This window comes from Geotrypetes seraphini, chromosome 1 (genome assembly GCF_902459505.1).
Source record: "Geotrypetes seraphini chromosome 1, aGeoSer1.1, whole genome shotgun sequence".
Lineage (NCBI taxonomy): Eukaryota > Metazoa > Chordata > Amphibia > Gymnophiona > Dermophiidae > Geotrypetes > Geotrypetes seraphini.
The window spans coordinates 224,206,661-224,232,017 of NC_047084.1; the positions used below are offsets into that span (position 1 = coordinate 224,206,661).

The 25,357-nt window shown below is 44.7% G+C and overlaps 1 protein-coding gene across 5 annotated transcripts in view; it reads left to right on the forward strand.

The window, feature by feature from the left end:
• The window catches only part of PDS5A (PDS5 cohesin associated factor A), a 645,453-nt gene that overhangs the window by 282,284 nt on the left and 337,812 nt on the right, over positions 1-25,357 (forward strand). For all 5 annotated transcript variants that reach the window (XM_033947170.1, XM_033947134.1, XM_033947143.1 and 2 more), the window contains exons 14-16: positions 10,963-11,044; positions 12,415-12,463; positions 23,263-23,402. In XM_033947170.1, coding sequence (XP_033803061.1) covers positions 10,963-11,044; positions 12,415-12,463; positions 23,263-23,402 — 271 coding nt within the window. The remainder of the gene's footprint in view (positions 1-10,962; positions 11,045-12,414; positions 12,464-23,262; positions 23,403-25,357) is intronic.

Genomic DNA, 25,357 nt, shown 5'->3' on the forward strand with positions numbered 1-25,357 from the left:
CCATCATTCACAGTATGACCTAGAGCAGGACACTTATCTTCCCTGTACTCAGGCTTAGATGTTAACACTTTATAAAGGGCATGTTATCTATTTAAAGGATCTTATACAGTATTGTTTATAGCAATAGTGGACTGTAGCTTAAGTACCTTGCACAATATATGGTAGAGAGATATGTGTGGGATCTGGTTACATAGAAACATGATGGCAGATAAAGGTCAAATGGCCCATCCAGTCTGCCTATCCACAGTAACCATTATCTTTTCCTCTCTGTAAGAGATCCCAAGTGCCTATCCCAGGCTTTCTTGACACAGCGTCTGTCTCCACCACCTCTTCTGGGAGACTGTTCCACGCATCTACCACCCTTTCTGTAAAAAGTATTTCCTTAGATTACTTCTGAGAGTATCACCTCTTAACTTCATCCTATGCCTTCTCATTCCAGAGCTTCCTTTCAAATGAAAGAGACTCTACTCATGTGCATTTACATCATGTTGGTATTTAAACATCTCTTCTGTGTCGCCTGATAGACCGGTATAGTTAAGCTTCACAGATGGGTTATATCTCACGGTGACCAGCAGGTGAAGACTGAGACCAAAACTTGTATATTAGGTGAGGCTTCCCCTTCCCATCCAGTCTTTCTTAGTCTCCAGCAGTGTGGTAAAACTAATTCGGCTCCCCCTCTTAGGACTATTGGAATTTGTTTAGGACACCTGGGTTCCCTTTTTGTGCCGGTTGGAGCTTGGATGGGTCCTGTTTGGAGATCTGTCCAGCCTTGGGGGTGTCAAACTTGGTGGGTCTTGTGCTGGGTCCTTCCACCTTCCCGCATTTTTGTAGAGGTGCCTCAGCTGGCAGCCTGGCTACCGATACCAGTCAGGCCTCCAGCTTTGAGAACCATGGAGTCTGTTCTGCTTGGAAAAAACCTGAAGCTGTGCAAGTCTAAAGGGCTCATTTACCTTTAAATTGCTATCTTTTTGTGATTTTCTCAACTAACTGGCAATTATTTTACAGCTAGGAGCAGTTTCAGCACAATGAGCACTTTGAAAGGGAAAAAGTGCTCATTGTGTTCCAGACGCAAGGTACTCGCAGCCGGCCTGTGCAAGTGTTGTACAGGCTGGAGCGGCGATGCCAAAGGCCAGGGAATCCCGCCACAAGTACCTCGCGAGTCGGCTTTGGATCGTGGGAAAGCCCGGGTTTTCCCTGACACCCATGGGGTGGGGGTCCCCAGCCGCCGACGGTCAGGGTAAAAAGGATTCCCTTAACGTCGGAGCGGCTGGAGATTCCCTTACCGTGTCGGTCGGCTCCTTTGCCTTAGCGGTAGAAAAAGCCTAGGCTTCTCATATGCTGCAGGCCACTGGAGCTCCGATTTTGGTGGTTTCAGGTTCGATTTCGGCGGAAAACACCTCCACCTTTTTTGTATCCTCAGATGACCTTCCCCCTGTATTGGAGAAACAGGGGCAAGGTGGTGTTGGGCCCCTGCTGTAGCAGGGAGTCCCTTGAGGTCGCCAGGGGTTTTCGTCCTTAATTTATGTTGGCACTTTGCAGGGCTTATGTGCTGGCAGCTGGAGGTTCTGTTTCCAATCCGGGGGGGGGGGGGGGAGATTGTCCTTGATGTCTTCTCCGGTTCGACCCCAGACAGTGTTGGTTTTGCTCCCCTCTACTCTCTCGTCCAAGCAGCTGCATGTCTCCTGGGATGTGAATTTTTGTCCAGAGGAGCAAGATATGGTTGATGAGGACCTGGACTTTTGGGGAGATATCCAAGATCACCTTGGGGGGATGGATTCTGCCAGTGGTGGGTTTGAGTGCCCGCCTGCTGACAAAGATGCGTCTGTAGTGCACATTTTTCAGCAGGATGAGCTTCATGAGCTAATTCTTCAGGTCATTTAATTGATAAAGGAGGGTGTGATACTTGCAGGCATGGAGATGGGATTAGTCTCTGGCTTCTTTGTCCCATTCAAGCAGCCTATCTTCTTGATCTGTGCACCTGGACCCATTGTCCTAAGCACCCTCTTAATCAGACATTAACACCTTTTAGCTAGTCATGATTCAATCAGGGCTACTTGAAACATATCAGGGATACTTAAAACAGTTTCCCTGCCCTCAGGGTCTATTTGCATTCCCATGCCAGAGTCAGATTGATATAATTTCCCATAGGCCTTCGCTGACATAAGTAATGCCAACTAAAAATGCTGAATGGTAGCGATAGCTAGGCTGACAGCCGTGTTTGAGCCCCTCGTACTGTGGACCCCTTGCTCAAGGGAATCCTCTCTTTTTCCCGCTTTTTCCCTATGCATCAGCATATTCGGGATATTATGTTCGCACAGTGGTAGGTGCTGGAGGCGCCTTTTTGCATTCCATGGCCCGACTATACCCCATCCCTAAAGGCAATCGGGACACTCTGAAGTTGCTGGTGGTGGATGCAGTGATCTCGGCCATCTTGAAGTGACATACCATGCCTGTTGAGAGCGGTGCTGCCTTGAAGGACCCAGAGGAGGGTGAGTTAGAGTCCATCCTTAAGCAGAGTTTTAATGTGACAGCTCTGGCGGTCCATGCGGTGATGTGTGGCGGGCTGGGGGCTCTGGCGTGTTTTCGCTGGACCGAGCATGTCTTTGACCGAGAGTCTGATAATTGGGACTTAGTGGAGCAGGAAGTTGCCAATTTTAAGATGGGTGCTTCTTATCTCTCTGATGCCATGTATGACTTCTTGCAAGCTTCTGCCAAGTCTGTGGCCTAAGGAGTGGCAGCACGCCATACCTTGTGGCATTGTGCATAGTCAGCAGATGCGGCGTCCAAAGCTAAGTTGATGAAATTCCCATTTAAGGGGTCTTTCTTGTTTGGTGAGGATTTGGACAAGCTGGTTCAGACATTAACTGATTCTAAAGTGCCTTGTTTGCCTGAAGATAGGCCTAAGTTGCTAGCTTGAGGTAGTGTGGCTTGTGAGCGTGATTTCCATTGTTTCCACCCTGGTCGAAGGGCCACTTCCTTTCAGTCTCCTGGACTTTCCAGAGGCTGGTACTTCCAGCGCATGTAGTCCTTTCGAGGGGCTCGGCAGGGTGCGGGTAGTGCTCTCGCCGGGTCCCCTGCAGTCTGTCCTGCCCAATGACTCCTTGCCGGCGCCCGCTGTGGTTCCGGTGGGTGCCCAGCTGCGTGACTGGTATCCACAGTGGGCAGAGATCACCTCAGATCAGTGGGTTCTACAGGTGATTCAGGACGGTTATGATCTGGAGTTCGCCTGTTCCTTGCCAGATCAGTTTCTCACTTCTCCATCGCAGGTGGCGTGGCAGGCCTTTCGCCAGACCCTTTAAAGATTGTTAGATCTCAGAGCTGTAGCCCCAGTACCTCCTCAAGAGTGGTACACAGGCAGGTACTCGATTTACTTTGTGGTGCCCAAGAAAGAAGGGACATTTCGGCCCATCTTAGATTTGAAAGGGGTCAACAGGGTTCTCAAATTCTGTCTTTCTGCATGGAAACTCTGCAGTCGGTGATTCTGGCGGTTCAGCCAGGGTAGTATCTGACTTCTCTCGATCTGACGGAGGCCTACTTGCATATTTCAATTTGGGCCTCCCATCATCGCTTCCTCCGCTTTGCGATTTTGGGGCAGCACTATCAGTTCTGTGCACTTTCCTTTGGTTTGGCCACGGCTCCACGGACGTTCACCAAGGTCATGGTGGTCATCATGGCGGCGTTGCGCAAAGAGGGCATTCTGGTTCATCCCTACCTGGATGACTGGTTGATTCAAGCAAAGTCGTTGCAGGAGAACACCCAGGTCACGGCTCGGGTGGTAGAGTTTCTGCAGTCACTGGGATGGGTTGTCAACCTTGCCAAGAGCCGGTTGGCCCCCTCTCAGCACCTGGAGTATCTAGGAGTTCTGTTCGACACCTCCTTGGGGAAGGTCTTCCTCCCAGAGGCCTGGGTAAGCAAATTGCAATCTCAGATTCGTCTGCTTATGGCATCCTGGAGTCCTCGGGCACAGGATTTCCTCCAAGTCTTGGAGTTGATGGTGGCTTCCCTAGACGTAGTGAGTTGGGCTCGTGCTCATATGCGTCCTCTTCAGTATGCTCTCTTTCGGAAATGGTCGACCTAGAGGCACGGTCTGGCTCATCGTGTTCCTTTGCAAGGCTTGACTCGGTGCAATCTTCGTTGGTGGCTCCAGACCTCCCATCTACTACAATGGGTGAGTCTGGATCAGCCGCAGTGGATGTGCTACTCAGTGTCTGGGTCACTCAGCTCAGGGCACCTGGTCCACGGAGGAGGCATCTTGGTTGATCAATATTCTAGAGACCAGAGCCATCTGTCTAGCACTGTTAGCCTTCCAGTCCTTCCTGATGGGCAAATCAGTCAGGATTCTTTCGGACAATGCCAAGGCAGTCGCCTATGTCAATTGTCAGGGGGGCACCAAGAGCACTTTAGTGGTGCAGGAGGCGTCTCTGCAGTGTCTCATCTTCAGGAAATCGCGGCCTCCCACATAGCAGGCGTGGAGAATGTGTAGGCGGACTTTCTAAGTCGTCACACCCTAGACCCAAGAGAGTGGTGTCTAAGCCTAACAGTCTTTCAGTTAATAGTGCAGGCTTGGGGTCAGCCCCTCTTGGATCCAATGGCCACAAGTGTCAATGTCAAATCACCCCACTTCAGTCATCGCAGAGACGCTCAGGCCGAGGGGCTGGATGCTCTGGTTCAACCATGGCCACAGAGGATCTGTTGTATGTGCTCTCTTCATGACCATTAGTGGGCAGAGTTCTTCTCCGCATTGTTCAACATACGGGCCTAGTGATTCTGGTGGCCCCGGATTGGCCCAGGCGTCCGTGGTACGCGGACCTGGTTCGTCATCTGGTGGCTGATCCTCTGCCTCTCTCGCTCGACCTTCTGACTCAGGGTCCTATTCCAATGTTCGATACGGGTCCCTTTTGTCTTACGACTTGGCTCTTGAATGGGATGGCCTAGGTAAGAAGGGGTATTCAGATAAAGTAATCTCAACCGTTTTGGGGTCCCTGAGACTTTTGGGCTTATGTACGTATATTTGTGGAGTGGTGTGCTGCATATGGCGAGGTATCTTTTCATGCTTTCCTGCCTACCATCTTAGCGTTCTTACAGGATAGCCTGGATCGGGGACTGGCTTGGTCTTCTCTCTGGGTTCAGCTTGTGGCCTTGTCAGCTTTTTGTGGGTTGCTACGAGGTCAGCGTCTGACTTCCATTCCTGATGTTGTTTGCTTCTTAAGGGTGGCCAAATTGCTCAAGCCTCCCATGCGAGCATCTGTTTCATCTTGGGATCTTAATCTGGTCTTGGCCGTGCTGGTGCACCCACCTTTTGTGCCTTTGGGTACCTGCTCGTTGAAGGATCTTACCCTTAAAGCAGTCTTCTTGGTGGCTATTACTTCTGCTAGACGTATTTCTAAGCTGCAGGCTTTCTCTTTTAGGTCTCCATTCCTGGAGTTCTCTAGGGAGCGGGTTATGTTATGGCCTGTTCCTTCCTTTCTGCCAAAGGTAGTTTCACCTTTTCATGTCAATCAGTCAACGGTCCTCCTGGTGTCAGGAGAGATCTTCTGAGCTGAAACAGTTATGCAAGTTGGATGTCTGTAGGTCCTTTGCTCTTTTTAGTTCTATACAAGTTCCAACAGTTGTTACAATGTGTTTATTGTTTTTTTACTTCATGTTCTGAGTCTTTTTACTGTTCTCAGTTAGTTTTACTAGGTTCTGCTTGGCTATTCGGCACACTGGTTAGGAAGGGGAAGCCTCACCTAATATACATGTTTTGGTCTGTCTCCACCTGCTGGTCACAGTTAGATATAACCCATCTGTGAAGCTTAACTATACTGGTCTACAGTAGTGCTGCCCGATTCAGGGAAAAAAATTTCGATTTGATTTGATTCAGCCTATTGAATTGGTTTTTCGATTCGATTTTCCTGCCCAATTGGGTGTTTTTTGAAACACCCTGGTGGGTTTATTTTATAGCCTCTTCACCCCCTTTGCCTTCCCCTAACCACACTGGCGCTGTGGTGTAAACAAAATAAACAAACAAAAAAGACCTTTCTTTTCTCTGTTAAATCCTAGCTCACGTTTGCGGTCTAACACCAGCTCTGGCAGGATACACTTTTCAAATCTGACATATTGTAATCACAAAACAGAAAATAAAATTATTTTTTCTACCTTTTGTTGTCTGGTCTATATTCAAATCTTGTTGTGGTCCCAGGCTCTGGTTGTCTTCTGATAACTCGCTTGCCAGGGTCTCCTTCTTTCTCAGTGCTAACCATCATCTTCCATCTCTGTCCTCCCCTTTCGTTTCCCTTCCCACCCCCGGAGGTCTGGCATCTTTCCTTTTTTTGTTTCTATCCCTGCAGCTGCAGCGATGTACCCCATTATCCCCAGATCCACCATCTCTCCTTTTCTCAACTACCCTTTCATCCAACATTTCTCCCTCCTTCCCAACCACCCCAGGGTCCACCAGCTCTCCCTTTCTCTTCCCAACTACCCTCCTATCCAGTATCTCTATTCCCCCCTCCAAACCATTCCTTATGTCCAACTTCTTTCCCTTTCTGTTCCCTCCCTCCATCCCATTGTCCATCATCTCTCTCCCTCTCCTGTTTTTAGACCCATTACCCCCACCCCTATCCCATCCACCCGTCCAATTAATAACTGACTCTAGTGGTCTGAGCAACCTTGCAGGAAGGAGTGACCCCCCACTAGCTCCTGGTCTGATGGTTACTATTGTCCTAGTGGTAGTATTATGGGATTACTGCTAGGGGTGAGACAATACAATTTTCACAGTAGCAGCCACCAGAGCAGGAGCAATAAGGATCACACCTGTCCGTAACATTACTGGTCCCCTTCGATGAGTTGGAGTCCAAGGGTAGGATGGAAGGTATGCTATTTGCCCTCAGTGCAGCCGTTGGTAGGGGAGAAGCTTCGGGGGGAGCAGGGTTTTGTGGGTAGTTATGACCATTAACACCTCGAGCTGGGAAGGAGCCCACTATGGGGCTTAAGGTCCTTTATATTTTGTGCCCTGTGCTGGGGCAGGGAGTGGGGAGGAAAGGCCCTTGTGGCCTCCAAATCTGACTATGAGGGCCCTCTAAGCCTTGCCACGATCCCTCACAAAAAGACAAGACCTGTTTTTTAACACATTGCAATAGCCAGCAGTATGTCAAGTTCTCTGCCGTAGCAACAAGCAAACAATTTCTTAAAGATTTTATCTATGCAGCAAACGGGTTCATTTGCAGACTGTGCTTAATTCTCGCAGGGGGAAAAATATATATATAATGGGTCCTAAGCCCTGCATAGGAGGCCCGAAGAGAGAAAAATAAGATATGGGTTAAACAGCAGCAGGGGACTGAGAGAATAAAAGTAACAATCTGTCTGTCACTCTCCCCTTTTCGCCAAGCACTCGCATCTACACTTCAGTTGGAGGGAAGCAGGAAACAAACAGAGCAAGATTATTAGCATGTCAAAGCCCCCACACGCCCCTGCCACCGCAATTGCCAAAGATCGTCTTCCCTTCTCTGGCCAAGAATACAGTTGCCTGCCTCACAAGCGAGGAGCAAAGCCAAGATGCAGAGAAAGGAGAATCGTGAAAGTCTACCAGGCACTAGCAGGCGCTTGGAAACGAGCTCCAGTTTCACTCCTTCCAGCTGTCTATTGCCTATTACAAAGCCCTTGGCGAGCAACGCATTGTTGTGCAGGCGAGGGACTGGGGGTGCCCGTGCGAGGTAGGAGGCAGAGCCTTGACACAGGCTAAAGCAGGAGCGGCAGTGAATGGCCAGCAAGAGGCAGCTTCTGCTCCTGCTTTAGGAGATCCAAAGGCACGGGGAGGAGGGTTGGTCACCCCGAATCAGGAGGCCGTTTTTTTTTGTTTGTTTGTTTTTTTTAAACGAACCAATTCGAATCGATTCGAATCATGAATCGGGCAGCACTAATCTACAGGCTAACAGAAAGAAAATTAGCAGATAGGAACCTAATTTCTCCTTATCATATCTCCCCTTTCCTCCAAAGTATAGATATTGAGATCTTTAAGTCTGTCCCCATACGACTTATGACTTCCTCTGGACCGACTCCATTCTTTTTTTATCTTTTTGAAGATGCAGCCTCCAGAATTGTACACAATATTCTAAATGTGGTCTCACCAGAGTCTTATACAGCAGCATCAATACCTCCTTTTTCTTACTTGCCATACCTCTCCCTATGCACCCTAGCATCCTTCTAGCTTTCACCGTCACCTTTTCAACCTGTTTAGCCACCTTAAAATCATGTCATGCAATCACACCCAAGTCCCGCTCTTCTGTCATGCACATAAGTTCTTCACCCCCAAACTACCATTCCTTTGGATTTTTGCAGCACAAAAGCATGACCTTGCATTTCTTAACATTAAATTTTAGCTGCCAAATTTCAGACCATTCTTCAAGCTTCACCAGGTCTTTCTTCATGTTATTCACACCATCCGAGGTATACAGAATCTATACAGATTTTGGTATCATTTGCAAAGAGGCAAATCTTACCTGACAGCCCTTCAGCAATATCATTTATAAAAACGTTAAAAAGAACAGGCCCAAGAACAGAACCTTGAGGCACACTACCGGTAACATCCCTTTCCTCAATGCGATCTCCATTGATCACTACTCTCTGTCGCCTTTCACTCAACCAGTTCTTGACTCAGCCCGTCACTTTGAGACGCATCCCAAGTGCACTCCGTTTATTTATTAGACGTCTATGTGGAACACTGTCAAAGGTTTTGCTAAAATCTAAATACTCCACATCTAGTGCACTCCTTCTATCCAATTCTCTGGTCACCCAGTCAAAGAAATTGATCTGATTTGTCTGACAAGACCTACCTCTAGTGAATCCATGTTGCTTCCAGTCCTTTAATCCACAGGATTCCAGAAACTTCACCATATTGTTTTAAAAGCATTTCCATTAATTTGCTTACCACAAAGTCAGACTTGCCAGCCTGTAGTTCGCTATTCTTCCTTACTTCCACCTTTGTGGAGAAGGACCACATTCACTCTTCTCCAGTCCTCTGATACTACTCCCGACTCTAGAGATTCATTGAAAAGCTCAGTCAGCCGAGCCATCAGAATTTCCCTAAGTTCCATCAGCACCCTCGAATGTACATCATCTGGCCCCATCACTTTTTCTACCTTTACTTTAGCTAGCTCCTCACAATCATAACCTTCTAAAGATCGATCAGGGTCTACCACTCCTCCATCCATATTCACGTTTGTTTTCTGTGATCCCGCTTCTGGCACTTCAGCTGTGAAAACAGAATTGAAATATTTGTTAAGCAATTCAGCCTTTTATTTATCAGCTTCTACATATTTCTCCCCTTCACCTTTGAGTCTCACAATACAACTTTTGCACTTCTTGCTATCATTAATATATCTAAAAAATGTCTTGTCTTCCCGTTTTACCGGGTCGGCTATTTTTTTTCTTCCATTTGCATCTTTGCTTTCTTGACTACACGACCAGCCTCTCTTAACTTTTCCAGAAATTTTTGCCTGTCTTCCTCTTTCTGTGATCTTTTATAGTTTATGAAGGCTAACCTCTTATTCCTTACCTTCTCAGCTACCACTTTTGAGAACCAAAGCGGCCTTCTTTTCCAGATTACTTTTACTTACTTGCCTCAAAAAAAGGTTTGTCGCCCTTACAGTTCCTCCTTTCAGTTTTGACAGCTGCATTTCCACTCCTTCCAGACATTCCCATCCTGACAACAATTCCTTGACATAATCCCCTATCCGAATAGACTTAGTTTTTAAAGGTCTAGAACCTTTGCTTTTGAATGAGCCCTCTCTATACCCATCTTAATATTAAACCGTACCATGCAGTGATTACTAAATGCCAGATGATCACCCACTGTAAATTCAGAAACACTTTCTCCTATTTGTAAGCACTAAGTCCAGTATAACCCCATCCCACTTGGGTACCATTACCAACTGCTGGAACAGTTATCCTTGTAGAGAATCCAGGATCTCCCTACTTCTAGAAGACCCCCGTAATAGGGATACACCAATCAACATCCGGCATGTTAATATCACCTATTAGTAAAACTTCCCCTTTTTTAGATATATTCTGAATGTCTACTGTTAAATCTCTGTCCAATTCTTTCGTCTGTGAAGGAGGCCTGTATATCACACCAATGTAGATATATTCACCATTCCCTCTTTCCAGATTGATCCATTGGGCCTTTTCCTTGCCCTGCAGATCCTGCAATTGTGTGGCTTTAATATGATCTTTAACATATAACGCTAATCCCCTCCTTTTCTTCCTACCGTCTTTCCTGACTAGATTATAGCCCTGTATAACTACATTCCTGTCATTGTTCTCCGTGATCCACGTTTCTGTGATCGCCACTATATCCAACTCATCTTCTTCCATCACAGCTTCTAGATCCTGAATCTTGTTTCCCACACTTTGAGCATTAGTATATACTGCTTCCCAGACATTGCTCCCTTTTCCCATCTGTGTAGAAGCATTCCGTTATTTACTTACCTGAGGGCTTATAGTCACCCTAGGGCTTTGATCACCCTGCCCCATCACTTCTAGTTTGAAGCCCTCTTCAGTAGATTAGCCAGCCTGCTGCTGAAGACACTTCTTTGGTAGATGCACACCATCCCTGCTCAGCAGCCCTTGGAAAATCATCCCATGATCCATAGCTATTTGTTTAGGTAACAGTTGTGCAAGTGTTGGTAGCTGTTTGAAATATTGTGGGGTCTTGTTGCTGGAGATGGGAGGGGGGAGTTCTTTTGTGTATGAATTTAAAGTGGAATTTTATATGCCTAGCTGCTCAAGGAGGTAATGAACAATTGGAGAAAATGACAAAAACTGATTTCAGTAAGGAGCAGGATCCTGAAAGCATAAATGTTTTGTGGCTGGCAGCTAGATTATACTGTTAGCAGTGTAGTTGAGAATAACTGGGCAGATTGGATAGATCAATTAGTAGTTTGTGTATTCTGACATTTCTTATTGATGGTACCTTTATTATCCCAGAGCATTGAATGAAATGTGGAAATGCCAGAACCTGCTTAGAAGTCATGTACGTGAGCTACTGGATCTGCACAAGCAGCCTCCTGTAAGTGTAGACTACCAATATTACTATGTGATACAGAATGTTGGCTTACTTCTTTTATTAAAATGTTAAAGGTGGTAAACTTGTGTATTTGTGTTTTCTTTTTGAAATGTATATGATCATTTTTTCTTTAGAGATATTATTTTCACTAACATATCATTTTCACTGATGTATATATCTGATTTTGTTTTAAAATGTTTTCTCTTGCTGCTAATATGTTTGTTGTTGGATTGTTTTGAATTGGTACAGAGAAGAAAAGTTCCGGTGTAAGGGTGTTTGGTAGCTCTTCAAGACTTTCTGTAAAGCATGGTCTATCTGGCTACTCAGTCCCAGAGACCAGAAACTGTACATTTGTTCTGTTCTAACCTCTTCAGTGTCCAAACAAATATGAGTGTTCTACAGATCATTTACCGTATATACTCGAATATAAACCGAGGTGACCTTTGTTTCCCCCAAAAAAAAGAAGGAAAAAAGGTTGACTTGAATATATTCCGGGGGTGGTATTTAATATTCAAGTGCAATGCCTTGTCTTGCCTTGTCAGGCTCTGCACCCTGTTCCTCCTCCCTCATTGCTCTGCCAGGCTCTGCATCCAAACCTCTCACTCACTCCCTCTCCTACCTTGCCAGTCTCTGCACCCAGGCCCCCTCCCTCTCTGCCAGGTTTTGTAGCTTTTCCCCCCTCCCTCCCGATGCCTTTGCAGCCTCCACCAGACCTGCTATGAGACCTGATGGTCCAGCAGTGACTGAAATAGGAGGGATCCTTTCCCTCTCCTGTCCCAGCCCAATTCTAATTATTTTTATCTCCCTCCCGTCTCTCTCATGTACCTTAAATTTCTCTGGTGGTCTAGCGGTGAATCATGGCAGGAGTGACTTTTGCTGCTGCTCATGCAGAACCGCTAGCTCATTGGCTGCCATGAGTTCTTGCGGTTCTGCCAGGGATACTTAAGGAATGCAGGGGAGGCAGGAGAGAAATAAAAATAATTATAATTGAGCAGGAATAGGAGGTTAGAGGGATCCCTCCTGTCCCAACCACTACTGGACTGACCACCAGGTCTCATGGCAGGCCCGGCAGTGGCCTGCAAACAGGTTTGAGAGAGGGACAGTGCTGACCTGAATATAAACTGAGACCCCCCATTTTTTGGCCACAAAATATTTTTATATTCAAGTATATACGGTACACTGAATCCTCATTTCTCTCCCCCATCTCAATATCACTCTAAGAAAATATTTCTATATACTGTATCTAGTTATATTATGCATTAACTCACCTATCCACTACCATGTCTTACTGCATTTGTTCTTTATATTTACATTTATCATAGAAAAGTCAATTTTCCCTTGTTCTGATGTCAGTAATGTTTGCTTTATTTCAGTCTGAAGCTAATAATACTGCTATGTTTGGGAAACTGATGACTATAGCAAGTGAGTATTTTACGTTCTGTTCTTATGCCTGTGGGGCAGTCAATAACTTTGGCAAAGTTAGCTGCACTTTTTAGCTTCTGCTCCTCAATCCATAGTGCTAGATTGTCCATTAGGCATGTGCCTGCTAAGCTTATTTTAAAAATTGTAAAGTTAATACAGTCAAATCTTGGTTTGCGAGTGTTTTGCAAGACGAGCAAAAGATTCTCGCAAACTGAGCGTTGACTTGATTTGCGAGTGCCCCCCTGCGATCCGGCATCCCCGCTCGTGTTGCGCACCCCCCCCCTGCTATCCGGCATCCCACACCCACCCAAACACCATCCATTACCCCAATTTGGCACCGGCACCAGCACACAGGACATGCCAGTGCCCGAAGATCTTCCCTCTTGGCTGGGCTAGGCCTTGAGCATCTGCGCATGCTCAAGGCCTTCTGGATCTCGCTTTCTCCGCAGATGCTCAAGGCCCAGCCCAGCCAAGAGGGAGGATCTTCGGGCACCGGCATGTCCTGTGCGTTGGTGCTGGTGCCGGTGCCGGTGCCAAATCGGGGTAAGGGATGGTGCTTGGGTGGGTGTGGGATGCCAGATCGCGGGGGGGGGGGGGCGATGCCGGTTCTCGGGGTGGGCCTTCGCTGGCGGAGGGGGGGAGCAGCGCCAGTGGCCTCGAGGGTGGAGGTAAGGTGAAGCATCACCAGTGGCCTTGGAGGGGGAGGGAACGAATCAAGCGAGTTTCCATTCATTCCTATGGGGGAAATCGCTTTGATATACGAGCAATTTGGTTTACGAGCATGCTTCTGGAATGAATTATGCTCATAAACCAAGGTTCCACTGTATATAGAAATAAAATATAAAGAGATAAGGTGATACCTTTTTCTATTGGACTAACTTAATGCATTTTTTATTACCTTTCAAAGGTAACCCTTCTTCAGATCAAAAATAAGCAAATGTTAACAAATATCAGTATATATAGGTGAAGCATGAAAGCATTCCAATGACATTCTCACAAGAAGAGGGAGGGGTGAGCAAAGGCTGGGTGGGTGGGAGACAGAGAGATAGATAGGAAGGTGACAAAATAGTTAAAATTCATGATTTGTAATGTGAAAGAAAACCAAGGTCTTTAAGTCCTATCTGATGGGTGTTAAAATATTTATAATTTTTGTTTGTTATTTTTTTGGGGGGGTCGCTTGGTGAATATGCTCTGGCGAAATATTTTTTTTAAATCAAGAAAACATCTATATTTCTCAATCAATCTTACCTTTTGGTAACTTTGCTGCTCACTACAGTGGCTTCAGGTAAACCTGTTATATTCTGCATGGGGCAGGAGTGTAGGAAGATCGCTCCTGCCCTGTGTCACCGCTAGACCACCAGGTAAGGTCCGTGCTCCTGGGGCAGCTGCTCGCCTCCGATGACCCTCTGATCGCCTCCCTCCTTGCCCCGATCCAAGTCATGGGGCTGTTTTTTTATGCAGGCTGCCAACGAACGATTCTCAGGGGGAGAGGGGCCTGGAGGAAAAAAATGTGAATAATCAAAACCGCAAACGTCTAAACCGCGAATAGGGAGGGGGAAGTGTATCAAGATCTCTTCTGTTTGCTTATCCTAACTATATGATTAGAAACATATATGATTAGAAACATAGAATATGACGGCAGAAAAGGGCCGTTGGCCCAACAAGGCTGCCTACTCGAAGAACCCTTCCTTAACAAGAACCCTTTCTCTAAGAATTTCCCGGAGCGAACCCATTCCAAGAACCCTTCCTCAACAAGAACCCTCTTTTTAAGCATTTCCCCAGAGCGAACATGTTTATCCCATCGTCCCTTGAAGTCGAGTGCGTTACTGGCCTCAACTACCTGACGTAGAAGACCATTCCATCGATCAACCACTCTTTCGGTGAAGAAGTATTTCCTGATGTCACTATGAAATCTCCCACCCTTGAGTTTGAGCGGATGCCGTCTGGTTGCTGTGGGCCCCATAAGGAAGAAGATAGCTTCCTCCACCTCAATACGGCCTGTAAGATATTTGAATGTCTCTATCATGTCACCCCTTTCTCTGTGTTCTTCGAGAGAATATAACTGCAGCCTGCTTAGACATTCTTCATATGAGAGATCCTTAAATCCTGAGACCATCTTAGTGGCTATACTTTGAACCCGACTCCATTCTCTTCACATCCTTTTGATAATGTGGCCTCCAAAACTGAACACAGTACTCCAGATGAGGAATCACCATCGACCTGTACAACGGCATTATGACTTCAGGCTTATGGCTGATAAAACTTCTCCAGATGCAACCTAGCATTTGTCTAGCCTTGGCTGAAGCTTTCTCTACCTGATTGGCAGTTTTCATATCTTCACTAATGATTAGGTACACCCAGGTCTCGTTCTGCGATGGTTCTTGATAAGTTTTCACCATTCAGGGTGTATTTTCTGCAGGGGTTATTGCTACCAAGGTGCATCACCTTACACTTTTTGGCATTAAAACTCAGTTGCCAAGTATTAGACCATTGTTCCAGTAAAAGTAGGTCCTGCCTCATAGTGTCTGGCACAGTTGCGCTGCCCACAATGTTGCATAGTTTAGCGTCATCCGCAAATAACACAATTGACCTTGAAGTCCCTGAGGTAGATCCCTTACAAAGATATTAAATAGTATCGGACCAAAAACCGAACCCTGTGGCATTCCACTGGTCACTTCCGACATTTCTGAGGGAGTACCATTTACTACCACCCTCTGAAGTCTGCCACTAAGCCAGTCTTTAACCCTTGCAGTCAGTGTATCTCCCAGACCCATCTTATTCTTCTTGTTTAATAACCTACGGTGTAGGACACTATCAAAAGCCTTACTGAAGTCTAAATACACGATATCCAGGCATTGTCCCCCATCCAGTTGTTTCGTTACCCAGTCAAAGAAGTCTTCATATTTTTGCTCTTGTGATACACCATACTATAATCTTTTCAGAACCAGTAAAGTTTATGTTCTTCTCATGATGTTTTCATATTTCCATTGTTCAATTTCACTGGGTAACACGTTGTCTGGGTTTTCTCCCTGTCAGCTCATTGACCCATAGAGTGATGTTAGCTTACATGCTAACGATACTCTTTCTTGCAGGATGGCATACTTTAAGTTTTTTTAGCTACTTGCTCTGTTTCTTGTCTCATTCATATAAGATGTGTAATGTTTTGGGATTATTACTCTTCACTCACTCTTTTTTCAGAATGTGTTATGTATCTGCCAAAATCTGTTACCTGGATGAATGTCTCTCACATGCTTCTCATTGAATGTAAAAGTGTTTAACAACCCAATCAAAAGATGTAAAGTATTGTGTTATACGGAAGAATTTCACCCTGACCTAGTATTCTATTAGGAGTCACACTTATCAGCATTAAAATTTGCTAAACTATCTCCCAGCTGGGCATATCCACCTTTGTTCTCACCAGCAATTGGAAAAAAAATGGTGTGGTCACATTAGTCAGAAATCAATCTGACATCAAAATATTATCTCATTCCACTGACTCTGAGGCTGTTGGATAAAAGTGGACCTGAATATCGGCTCCTCTCTCATTACAGCTATTAACATATATTCTCCTAACATCGATAGTCCCTCTTTCTTTGAGGCTTTGACTGAAATTATATCATTAACAGGGGCTACACCATGCTTTTATTATTATTATTATTTATTGCCATTTAATCATTATTCACAAGAACATACTTGTTTAAGAAATACAGAAAGACATCATTGTATTAACAAGTTACAACTAACATAAAGAAATTATCCAAATCTTCCTTAGACCCCAATTACTCGAGAAGGATCCAGATATCCATCAAAGAAGATAATTATTATGGAAATCAATTATATAGGCATAACTTAACAGCTTCCCACAACTATATATTAACTGTTCCCATCACTGAACATTAACAGCTACCAATTTCTTCATATCTATAAATGCTTTTAGTTGTTCTGGGGAGAAAACACATATTTTAACCCCAAATATTTAATCATACATTTACAAGGGTAGGACAAAAGAAAAGAGACACCCAAAGACACCACTTCTGATCTCATTGCAAGAAACAGTTTTCTTCGCTCTTGCGTTTGTCTAGTCACATATGGGAATATCCAGACCTTTTTACCATGGAAGAATTTCTGGGAATTGCGGGGAAACAAAATTTGAAAATGGCATTAACATCCTGTTCAAATACTAGAGATACTAATAAAGTTGCTCTTTCAGAATTTTCAGATATTGTTGATTCAAGAATATCAGTGACATTTAAGGAGCCTAGGCCACATTCATTTGCAAGTTCTCAGGGTCAACTTCCATTTCTTTTTTAGAAGAAAGATAGTAACATCCAGTCTGCCCATTAGTGATACTCATTTTAAAAATACATGATTTGATTAACTTGTCTCTTCTTTGATACTTCTGGGCCATAGACTGTAAAGTCTAGTATTGTCCTAGGTTCCAAATGCTGAAGTTGCTGTTCAAGCTCACTTCAGCCTATCCAACCATCCCGTTGTTTGCAGGATAGCTACTGTAAAGTCTGGCCAGCAACATCCTCATGTTCCATATTAGTAGAGTTCACATTGATGCCCACCCCAGCCCATCCTACACTGAAATCCATATATGGGACACAGATCATGCAGGACTGTCCAATACTGGCCTTAGCTCTTTAATTTACATCTTTCGTTTTCTAATTAGAGATCTTCTATTTTTATCCCACACTTTTTAAAATTCTATCACCGTTTTCCTCTCCACCACTTCCCTCAGGAGGGCATTCCAGGCATCTATCACCCTCTCCATGAAGAATTTCCTAACATTGCTCCTAAGTCTTTCTCCCTGTAACCTTTCTCCCTGTAACCTCAAATTATGCCCTCTAGTTTTACCATTTTTTCTTCTCTGGAAAAGATTTGGTTCTATATTAATGCCTTTCAAGTATTTAAACGTCTGTATCATATCTCCCATGTCCCTCCTCTCCTCCAGAGTATACATATTTAGGTCTTCCAGGCTCTTCTCATACTTCTTTTGGTTCAAACCTTTTATCATTTTCATCACCTTCCTCTGGACCGCTTCAAGTGTTTTTATATTGTGACGGGACCAGGGGTAAGCCTAGTGCTGGCAACCCGGCTCCTGCCCCAGGTGCAAGTATTAGCTCTCTTTGAAGGGGCCCTTCTGGGATAAATACAGCAGAAAAGAAGAAACTCCACAAATAATTACCAGCTCCAGATTTTATTCCCCAGTTCAAAGGCACTGGTTCTAAGGCAGCCACACTGGTTGATGAGGCTTGGAAAAGATTTCCTAAACAAAAGTTCTCTTTTATAGCAAGTCCATGCTTCATTCAAGGAAAAAAAAAAAAAAAACACCAAAATTATTTCCTTTTAAACAGGATTTCTCTTTCTCTTAGTTCTGCTGTCAGGCTTTCAAAGTTCTGGGCAACCTTCGGGTTTCAAGAACCCCCAAATCAAAGTTTAGCTGTCCCCTCCTTGGACTTGGAACAACTATGGTATTGTGCCTTTAGTTGCTTCAGGAAGTTTTCCCTACCTGATCTCCAGAATTATAAATGCCCCAACTACCCTCTCTTTATTTCGGGGCAGGGGCTGGGAACCATCCACCCTTTGTTTTACTGGTCTAAGATTTCCCTCCCAAAGTTCCCACTATCAGGGATGTGCAATGTCAGGTCACTGAATCCACTCCGGGCTTTACTTCTCCCTTTAAGGTTAGTTAGCACTCCCCAACCCCCACTCACTATGCTTGGCTTGCATACAGGGATCCTGGTTTAATTTCTGCTACTAACCAAACCTCACATTCACACCTCCAATACTCCTTCAATAGACAGTCCTTCCTAAGGACAGAACTGTTTCTTTTGAATACGTTAGACCATTGTTACAGCACAAATTTTCATTCCCCTCCCCCACACAATACCCTACATACTCATGCTGCATTCAGACATATAGTAAGGCTTCAGGGCTGCAGTCCATGTCATTTCTCTCAGAGATACCTCCTTCTACCTCCATGAGAGATTCCTCGCTCCCTGAGGCTGGATACAGGCTATCCTCTGAAGCAGCCTTTGGCAAGCCCTGCTCCTGGAGCTTTTCCCTTTCACTTAGCCTCTGCTTGGGAAGCAACGTTTTGTTAGTCTGCAAGTGTGCTGTGGGTTAGGGAGTCTCCTAGCAGAAGGCAGTAAGCAAGAGCTCCTAGCCTTCCCTTCCCTCCAAGTTCCTGATTGCTTGTGGGGGTTCTCAGCTGGCTGTGATTTATTCAGCTGGGTAATCTTCACTCCTGCTCTAGCCACCCCCTTTCCTTAACCTTTACTGGGTCAGATTGCTTGACCAGAGGTTTAGCTAGAGAATTAACAGATGATTTATAAAAGGGATTATAGTGACTTGGAACAGGTATTCTGTTCTCCTCTGCCATTCCTTCTCTGTTCTGCCCTGCCTGTCTATTCTTAGTACTGGGAACAGAGTTAATGGGCAGCTTCCTGGGCTTAGGAATAGGCACATTTATTTTAGTGGCAGAGTTTAAAACAGGTTTTAAACCATTGACAAGAGCTTCCCTGTCATAATATCCTTTGCCAGATACGGCTTCCAAAACAACACAATATTTCAAGTGCGGCCTCACTAATGACCTATACAGGGGCATCAACACCTCCCTTCTTCCGCTGGTTACTCCTCTTTCTATACAGCCCAGCATTCATCTGGCAACAGCAACCGCCTTATTACACTGTTTAGATGCCTTTAGTGCCTCAGACACAATTACCCAAGGTCCTTCTCTCCATCTGTGCTTATCAGCCTCTCACCTCCCAGCACATATGGTTTCCTTGGATTTCAACCCCCCAAATGCATCACTCTGCACTTCTTCGCATTGAATTTTAGTTTCCAGACACTAGACCATTCTTTTAACTTTTGTAGATCCTTTTTCATGTTTTCCACTCTCTCCAGGGTGTCAACTATGTTACAAATCTTGGTATCATCCGCAAAAAGGCTAACCTTTCCTTCTAATCCTTCAGCAATGTCGCTCACAAAAATATTGAACAGAATCGGTCCCAGCACTGATCCTTGGTGCACTGCACTACTCACTTGACCCTCCTCTGAGCGAATTCCATTTACCACTACCCTATGGCATCTGTCTGTCAACCAGTTTCTAATCCAGTTGACCTCCTATGAGGAACTGTGTCAACTGACCGATCTTTTACATTTTTCTTTCCACCCCATTCATCATACTCACAGATAGATTTCTTTCTGACTAGTTATTCCTTGGCTGACAAATTATATACTTCAGATACCCACCAAATAACTATATCAGATCACACCTCTGTTTTGATCACGCCTCTGTTTTGATCACATTTAAAAACATTGGTACTGCAAGAAACAGAGGGCTATGGAGATTCAACTCATCTTTACTGACTGATGAAAGCTTTATTGATTACACCACTACTAGTATAAATGATTACTTTGAATTTAACAAAGGGTCTGACACTTCCTGGTCCACTACTTGGGATGCATTCAAATTCTGTATTAGGGGTGCCATAATTTCTTATTTGTTGAAGAAAAAGAAAGATAGAAATACTGCATTAAAATCATTCCTAGCATTCTGTTTGCCCTTTTCGCCGCCGCCATGCATTCCCTGTAACAAAGAATAAAGGACACTGAAACTCTTCACTTCCAACTTATCTAACATCAGTATGCAATCTGACCTTCATAAACTGAGATATGAGTGCCGTCTTCTTCTTAGCACTACAGCCTCAAACAAAGTATTCATGAAGTCTGCGTGTTATTATGCAAATGTGAATAAGTCCGGCCATCATTTAGCTACTTATGTGAAATTGCGGTCTGAGTAAATGGCAATACCAGCAATAAAAAATGACTCAGCCGCGGTTCATCTAAATAACATAGATATCTGTGCTCAATTTCAATGGTTCTATAAAGAATTGTGTTCAATTGATAATCTCCTTTCCTACTGCAATACTTCACACATCTGGTAGAGATGGGCACAGCGACAGGTACCTTTATTGAGGCAACAATAATGGTTTTGTTGAAACCAGAGAAGGATCCTTTAAAAGTTCAAAATTACAGGCCACTATCATTGATAAATGTGGATGCTAAAATTTACGCAAAGCTTCTAGCATCAAGACTTCAGGAGTAGCATGTCAGGCACATCATTAATCAGGAGAATGTCGTCAGCATATATTCTATATCAGTGTTCTTCAACCTTTTTACACCCGTGGACTGGCAGAAATAAAAGAATTATTTTGTGGACCGGCAAACTACTAGGACTAAAATTTTAAAACCCCGTTTACGCCCCATCTCCGCGAGCTCGGTTCCCGCAAACCATCTGATCCCATCTGCACAAGCCGCAATTATGATTTTAGATTGAACATATTTTATTAAAGTATAAAAAGAAACAATATTCTGAACAATTGTGATTTTATAAATACAAATATACAGAGCACGGACCAGCAAAACCCCTGTCTCCCCTCCCCTTCACATATATCCCCTCTACTATCAAGAAAACTGAACAAGCCAAGTTATTTTAGAATGCTACATAGAAATATCATGCTAACAGAATACTGCAGTCCCCAGTTATGTCTCTAGCAGGATATATATTTCAAATCTGATATATTCTAATGACAAAATAGAAATAAAATTATTTTTCTACCTTTTGTTGTCTCTGGTTTCTGCTTTCATCTTCTTTTCACTCTTTTCCTTCCAGCATCTGCCCGTTCCATCCAATGTCTGCCCTCTCCCCCTTCCATATGTATCTGACTTCTTTCTATGCCCCTCTTCCCTGTCCATCGCCTGTTCCTCCTCTCTCCTTTTTACATCATTCATTCCAGCTTCACTGCCTTCTTCATTTTTATCTCTCCTACACCAGATCTAGCATCTTTATCTCTCTTTCATTTCTCTGCTGACCCTCTTTCCAGCATCAATGTCTCTCTACTTTCTCATTCCTCTCTCTCCCCTTTCCCTCATCTGATCTCTCCATTCCACCCTGACCCCCTTCCCCTCCTGTAATCTCCCTGCCAGCTGTTTCCTTCCTTTTTTCTTTCTCCCTTCCCTCCTTCCTTTTTTTCCTTCTCCCTTCCCTCCTCCCTCTATCCAACATTAACTCTCTTCCCATCCCTTTCCCTCCTCCCCTCCCAGCAGCATCTCTCCTTCTTTTCCCTTCCCTCCTCCCTCTATCCAACATTAACTCTCTTCTCTTCCCATCCCTTTCTCTCCTCCCCTCCCAGCAGCATCTCTCCTTCTAACTCTCTCCAAGCCCAGTAACAGCTCTCCCTTTATCCAGCAGCTTCTCTGCCTCCTACAGTGGCTGTCTCCCCTTCCAGCAGCTCTCAGTACTTGCCTGCAGGAAGTTGCCGGTAAATCACTGCCCTGGCAAGTAGGAGAGCTGGTGGGAGGGGAGACAGTCACTGTGAAGGCTCCCCAGGATCTTGCTCGCACACGCTGACCATCTCCCTCCACCTGCACCTGAATCTGCAGCTCTCTCCGCGGCCCTCTTCAGCAACTCGGCAGGGGCGGCGAACAAGGCAGGCTGCCGACGTCGGGACCTTCACTCTCTGAGTCCCGCCTATTTTGTTTCAACTTCCTGTTTCCGAACAGGCGAGACTCAGAGAGGGAAGGCCCCGACGTCGGCAGCCTGTCTTAATTGCCTGAGGCTGGGAGGAACATTAATGAGCAGGAACCGCAGTCAGCAGGAAATTTAACTGCCGACTTGATCTCGCCAGCCCTGTGCGGACCGGCAGAAATTTTCTGCGGACCGACATCGGTCCGCGGACCGGCAGTTGAAGAACTGTGTTCTATATTGTACTCTCATCTCCTGAAACTCCCTCCCCAAAGAAGACATATAGATATTGAACAAAATTGCAGATAGGGCTGATCCCTGAGGGACCCCTCTCTTAATCTCAATTATTCTGGACACCGTTTCCTTACTCCTCACCTGCAAAGCTCTTTCTTGGAAACCATTTCAAAACATCTCCTGCCAGTCCCAACTGTTTCAACTTCCCTGAAAAGGTATCCAAATTCACAGTGTCTAACACCCCAGAAACATCAAGGGATATCATCAAGAATTTATTCCGTTTATCAATCCCCTCTCTCAAAACCTCCAATTTTGAAAGCAGCAGCGACTCCACACTATGTGCATGGCGAAATCCAAATTGGAATTTGTCTAAATACACAGATTTTGTATCTGTTTTGATCAGTTACTTGAATGCTTTGTTAATGATTGTTTGTTACAAAGCAGAACAGAATTGTAGTATAGTGTTGGGGATTTTTCCCCATTTCCCTCCTTCCAGTATGTCTGCCTTTACAGCGCTGTTTTATTGCTTTTGTATAAACTGAAGGGGCAGGAGCAGCTGCCTGGGAAGGAGGCCGAGTTCAAATATGAGTGACAGCATTCTGCAAACAACTTGCGGGTTCAGATGCATAATTCTACAATTCAGGACTACTAGACATATCTACAAGAAAGAGATTATCGAGGTAAGAACTTAATCTTTTTTTTAATGAATTTTGTTACTATTTTTGTCTCCAAGCACCTCACTTGAATGGTCATTCCATGCATCTACTGGCCTTTCTGTCTGTAAATATTTTTTTGTTATTGAGTCCACACCTGTAAGTGCCTCATATTGTGACGACTTGTTCTAGAGCTTTCTTTCTGCTGAAAATGTTTGCTCTCATATTATTTATACATTTGAGGTATTTTGAGTTTCTCTTATCTTCGCATATCTCTTCTGAGCACATATGTTTAGGTTTTAAAATCTCATAATCCTTTTGGTGCAAGTATATTGAGTTTTATTTTCATTTAGAATTGTGTGATGTTTGTTCTGCAGAAAACCTGCCTGATCCCGGAAAAGCACAAGATTTTGTTAAGAAGTTTAATCAAGTCCTTGGTGAAGATGAAAAACTTCGTTCCCAGCTAGAGCTGCTGATCAGCCCCACATGTTCATGTAAACAAGCAGATGTCTGTGTGGTAAGAGAACAGAATGCAGGCTTTACTACAGGAAGCATATGCAGAAAATTAGACACTTTGCATATATTGGCCTATTTCATGAAAATTACAAAAGTGATGTGCATGTGCTTTCAAGACATAGATTCTCTCCTCCCTACCTTTCTTCAGCTATCACAGCTGAAATGGAACCTTTGTTCTTAAAAGGTCATGCATGCTTGTATTCTTGTACAATCCCTCTGGAGGCTGAACTCGTGGAATCTTGCATCCTCTTTAGCCTCGGCTGCAGGGCTAATAAAACTTGTTCCCTCCCCTCTAGGCCATCTGTTTTGTAGCTTCCTGTCATGCTCAGTTTGTCAAAAAGCCAGTGATATCTAGTGCAGACAGAAAAAGAGAAGAGGGTGCGGGAACTCCCACTACCAGTCAGTTATGCTGATGAGTACATCAAACACAAGGAACCACTGCCAAAAAAGACCAACTTTTTTTTTATACATATAAGAAATAGAAATTTGAACATGGACAAATTGCAAAACGGAGAAATCCACCTAACGTAGACACAACCTGAAATTCAGATGGGGCCCCACTCAGGATCCCCAACAACCCTTGAACCCAACCTAAGGGAACAAGTATGGAATTCTTTTTTTATTTTTTGTTTTATTTATCATCATTTTCAAACTTCAGTATCAAGCATAAAAACTTGTACAGAAAGAAGCTAAATATAAGAACAAGTTCCATCAAAATTAACATTTCAACAATCAAAAGAAAAAAGGAACATATATATGTTTAACTTTACTCAAGTCTTACAAATGGATCCAAGATTAATAAAAGCGAGAAATATAGATAAAAGTTCAAAGTATATAAGGCTGTAGGGCTGAGAGCTAGTGCCTAATTTACCGTATTTTCACGCATATAACGCACGCGTTATACACGATTTTTACAAACCGTGCATAACCTTGCGCGTTATACGTGTGAGCGCGTTGTACAATTTTTTTTTTCATTCCGATCCGGCATCCCCCCTGCGAACCGGCATCCTCCCCCCCCGCTCGCGTCACCCCCCTCCCCCGCGATCCTACATCCCCCCCAGCACCACAAAACATCTCTTACCCGATTGGGCACCGGCATCAGCACCAGTGCACAGGACGTGCCAGTGCCCGAAGATTCTCCCTCGTTGTTGCTGGGCTGGGCTGGGCGGTGCGAGGGAGATCCTCTTTCTTCCTTGTACCGGGCTGGACTGGGCTTTGAGCATTTGCGCATGCTCAAAGCCTTCTGGTCTCGCTCTCTCCGAGATAGAATCTCGGAGAGAGCGAGACCAGAAGGCTTTGAGCATGTGCAAATGCTCTCCCTCGCACCGCCCAGCCCAGCAACAACGAGGGAGGATCTTCGGGCACTGGCACTGGCACATCCTGTGCATTGGTGCTGGTGCTGGTGCCGGTGCCCAATTGGGTAAGAGATGTTTTGCGGTGCTGGGGGGGGATGTAGGATCGCGAGGGAGGGGGGGTGACGCGAGCGGGGGGGAGGATGCCGGTTCGCAGGCCAGAAGAGTAAGCGGGAGTGAGAGGAGGTTATAGCAGCATGCGCGGTATACGCGTGTGCGTGCTATATAAAAAAATTTTTTACAGAAATGCTTTGGACCCGCGCGCTATACGCGTATGCGTGTTATACACGTATGCGCATTATATGCGTGAAAATACGGTAATCTAAAGAGCTAATGATTTTCTTTCTCCAGACGGGATAATGACAAGAAGTTAGTTAACTGAAAAGGTTCAAAGAAAACATACTTGATTTCACAGTGATACACTATACACTTACAAGGGTGTCTTAAATAGAATGTAGCCCCTAAAGCTAAGACACCTGGTTTCAAAAGAATGAATTCACGTTGGCGCTTCTGCGTCTCACGTGAGAGATCGGGAAACATCTGAATTTTCAGTCCAAGAAATTTTTTGTCTATTTTTGAAGAATAATCTCGAAATCCATGCTTT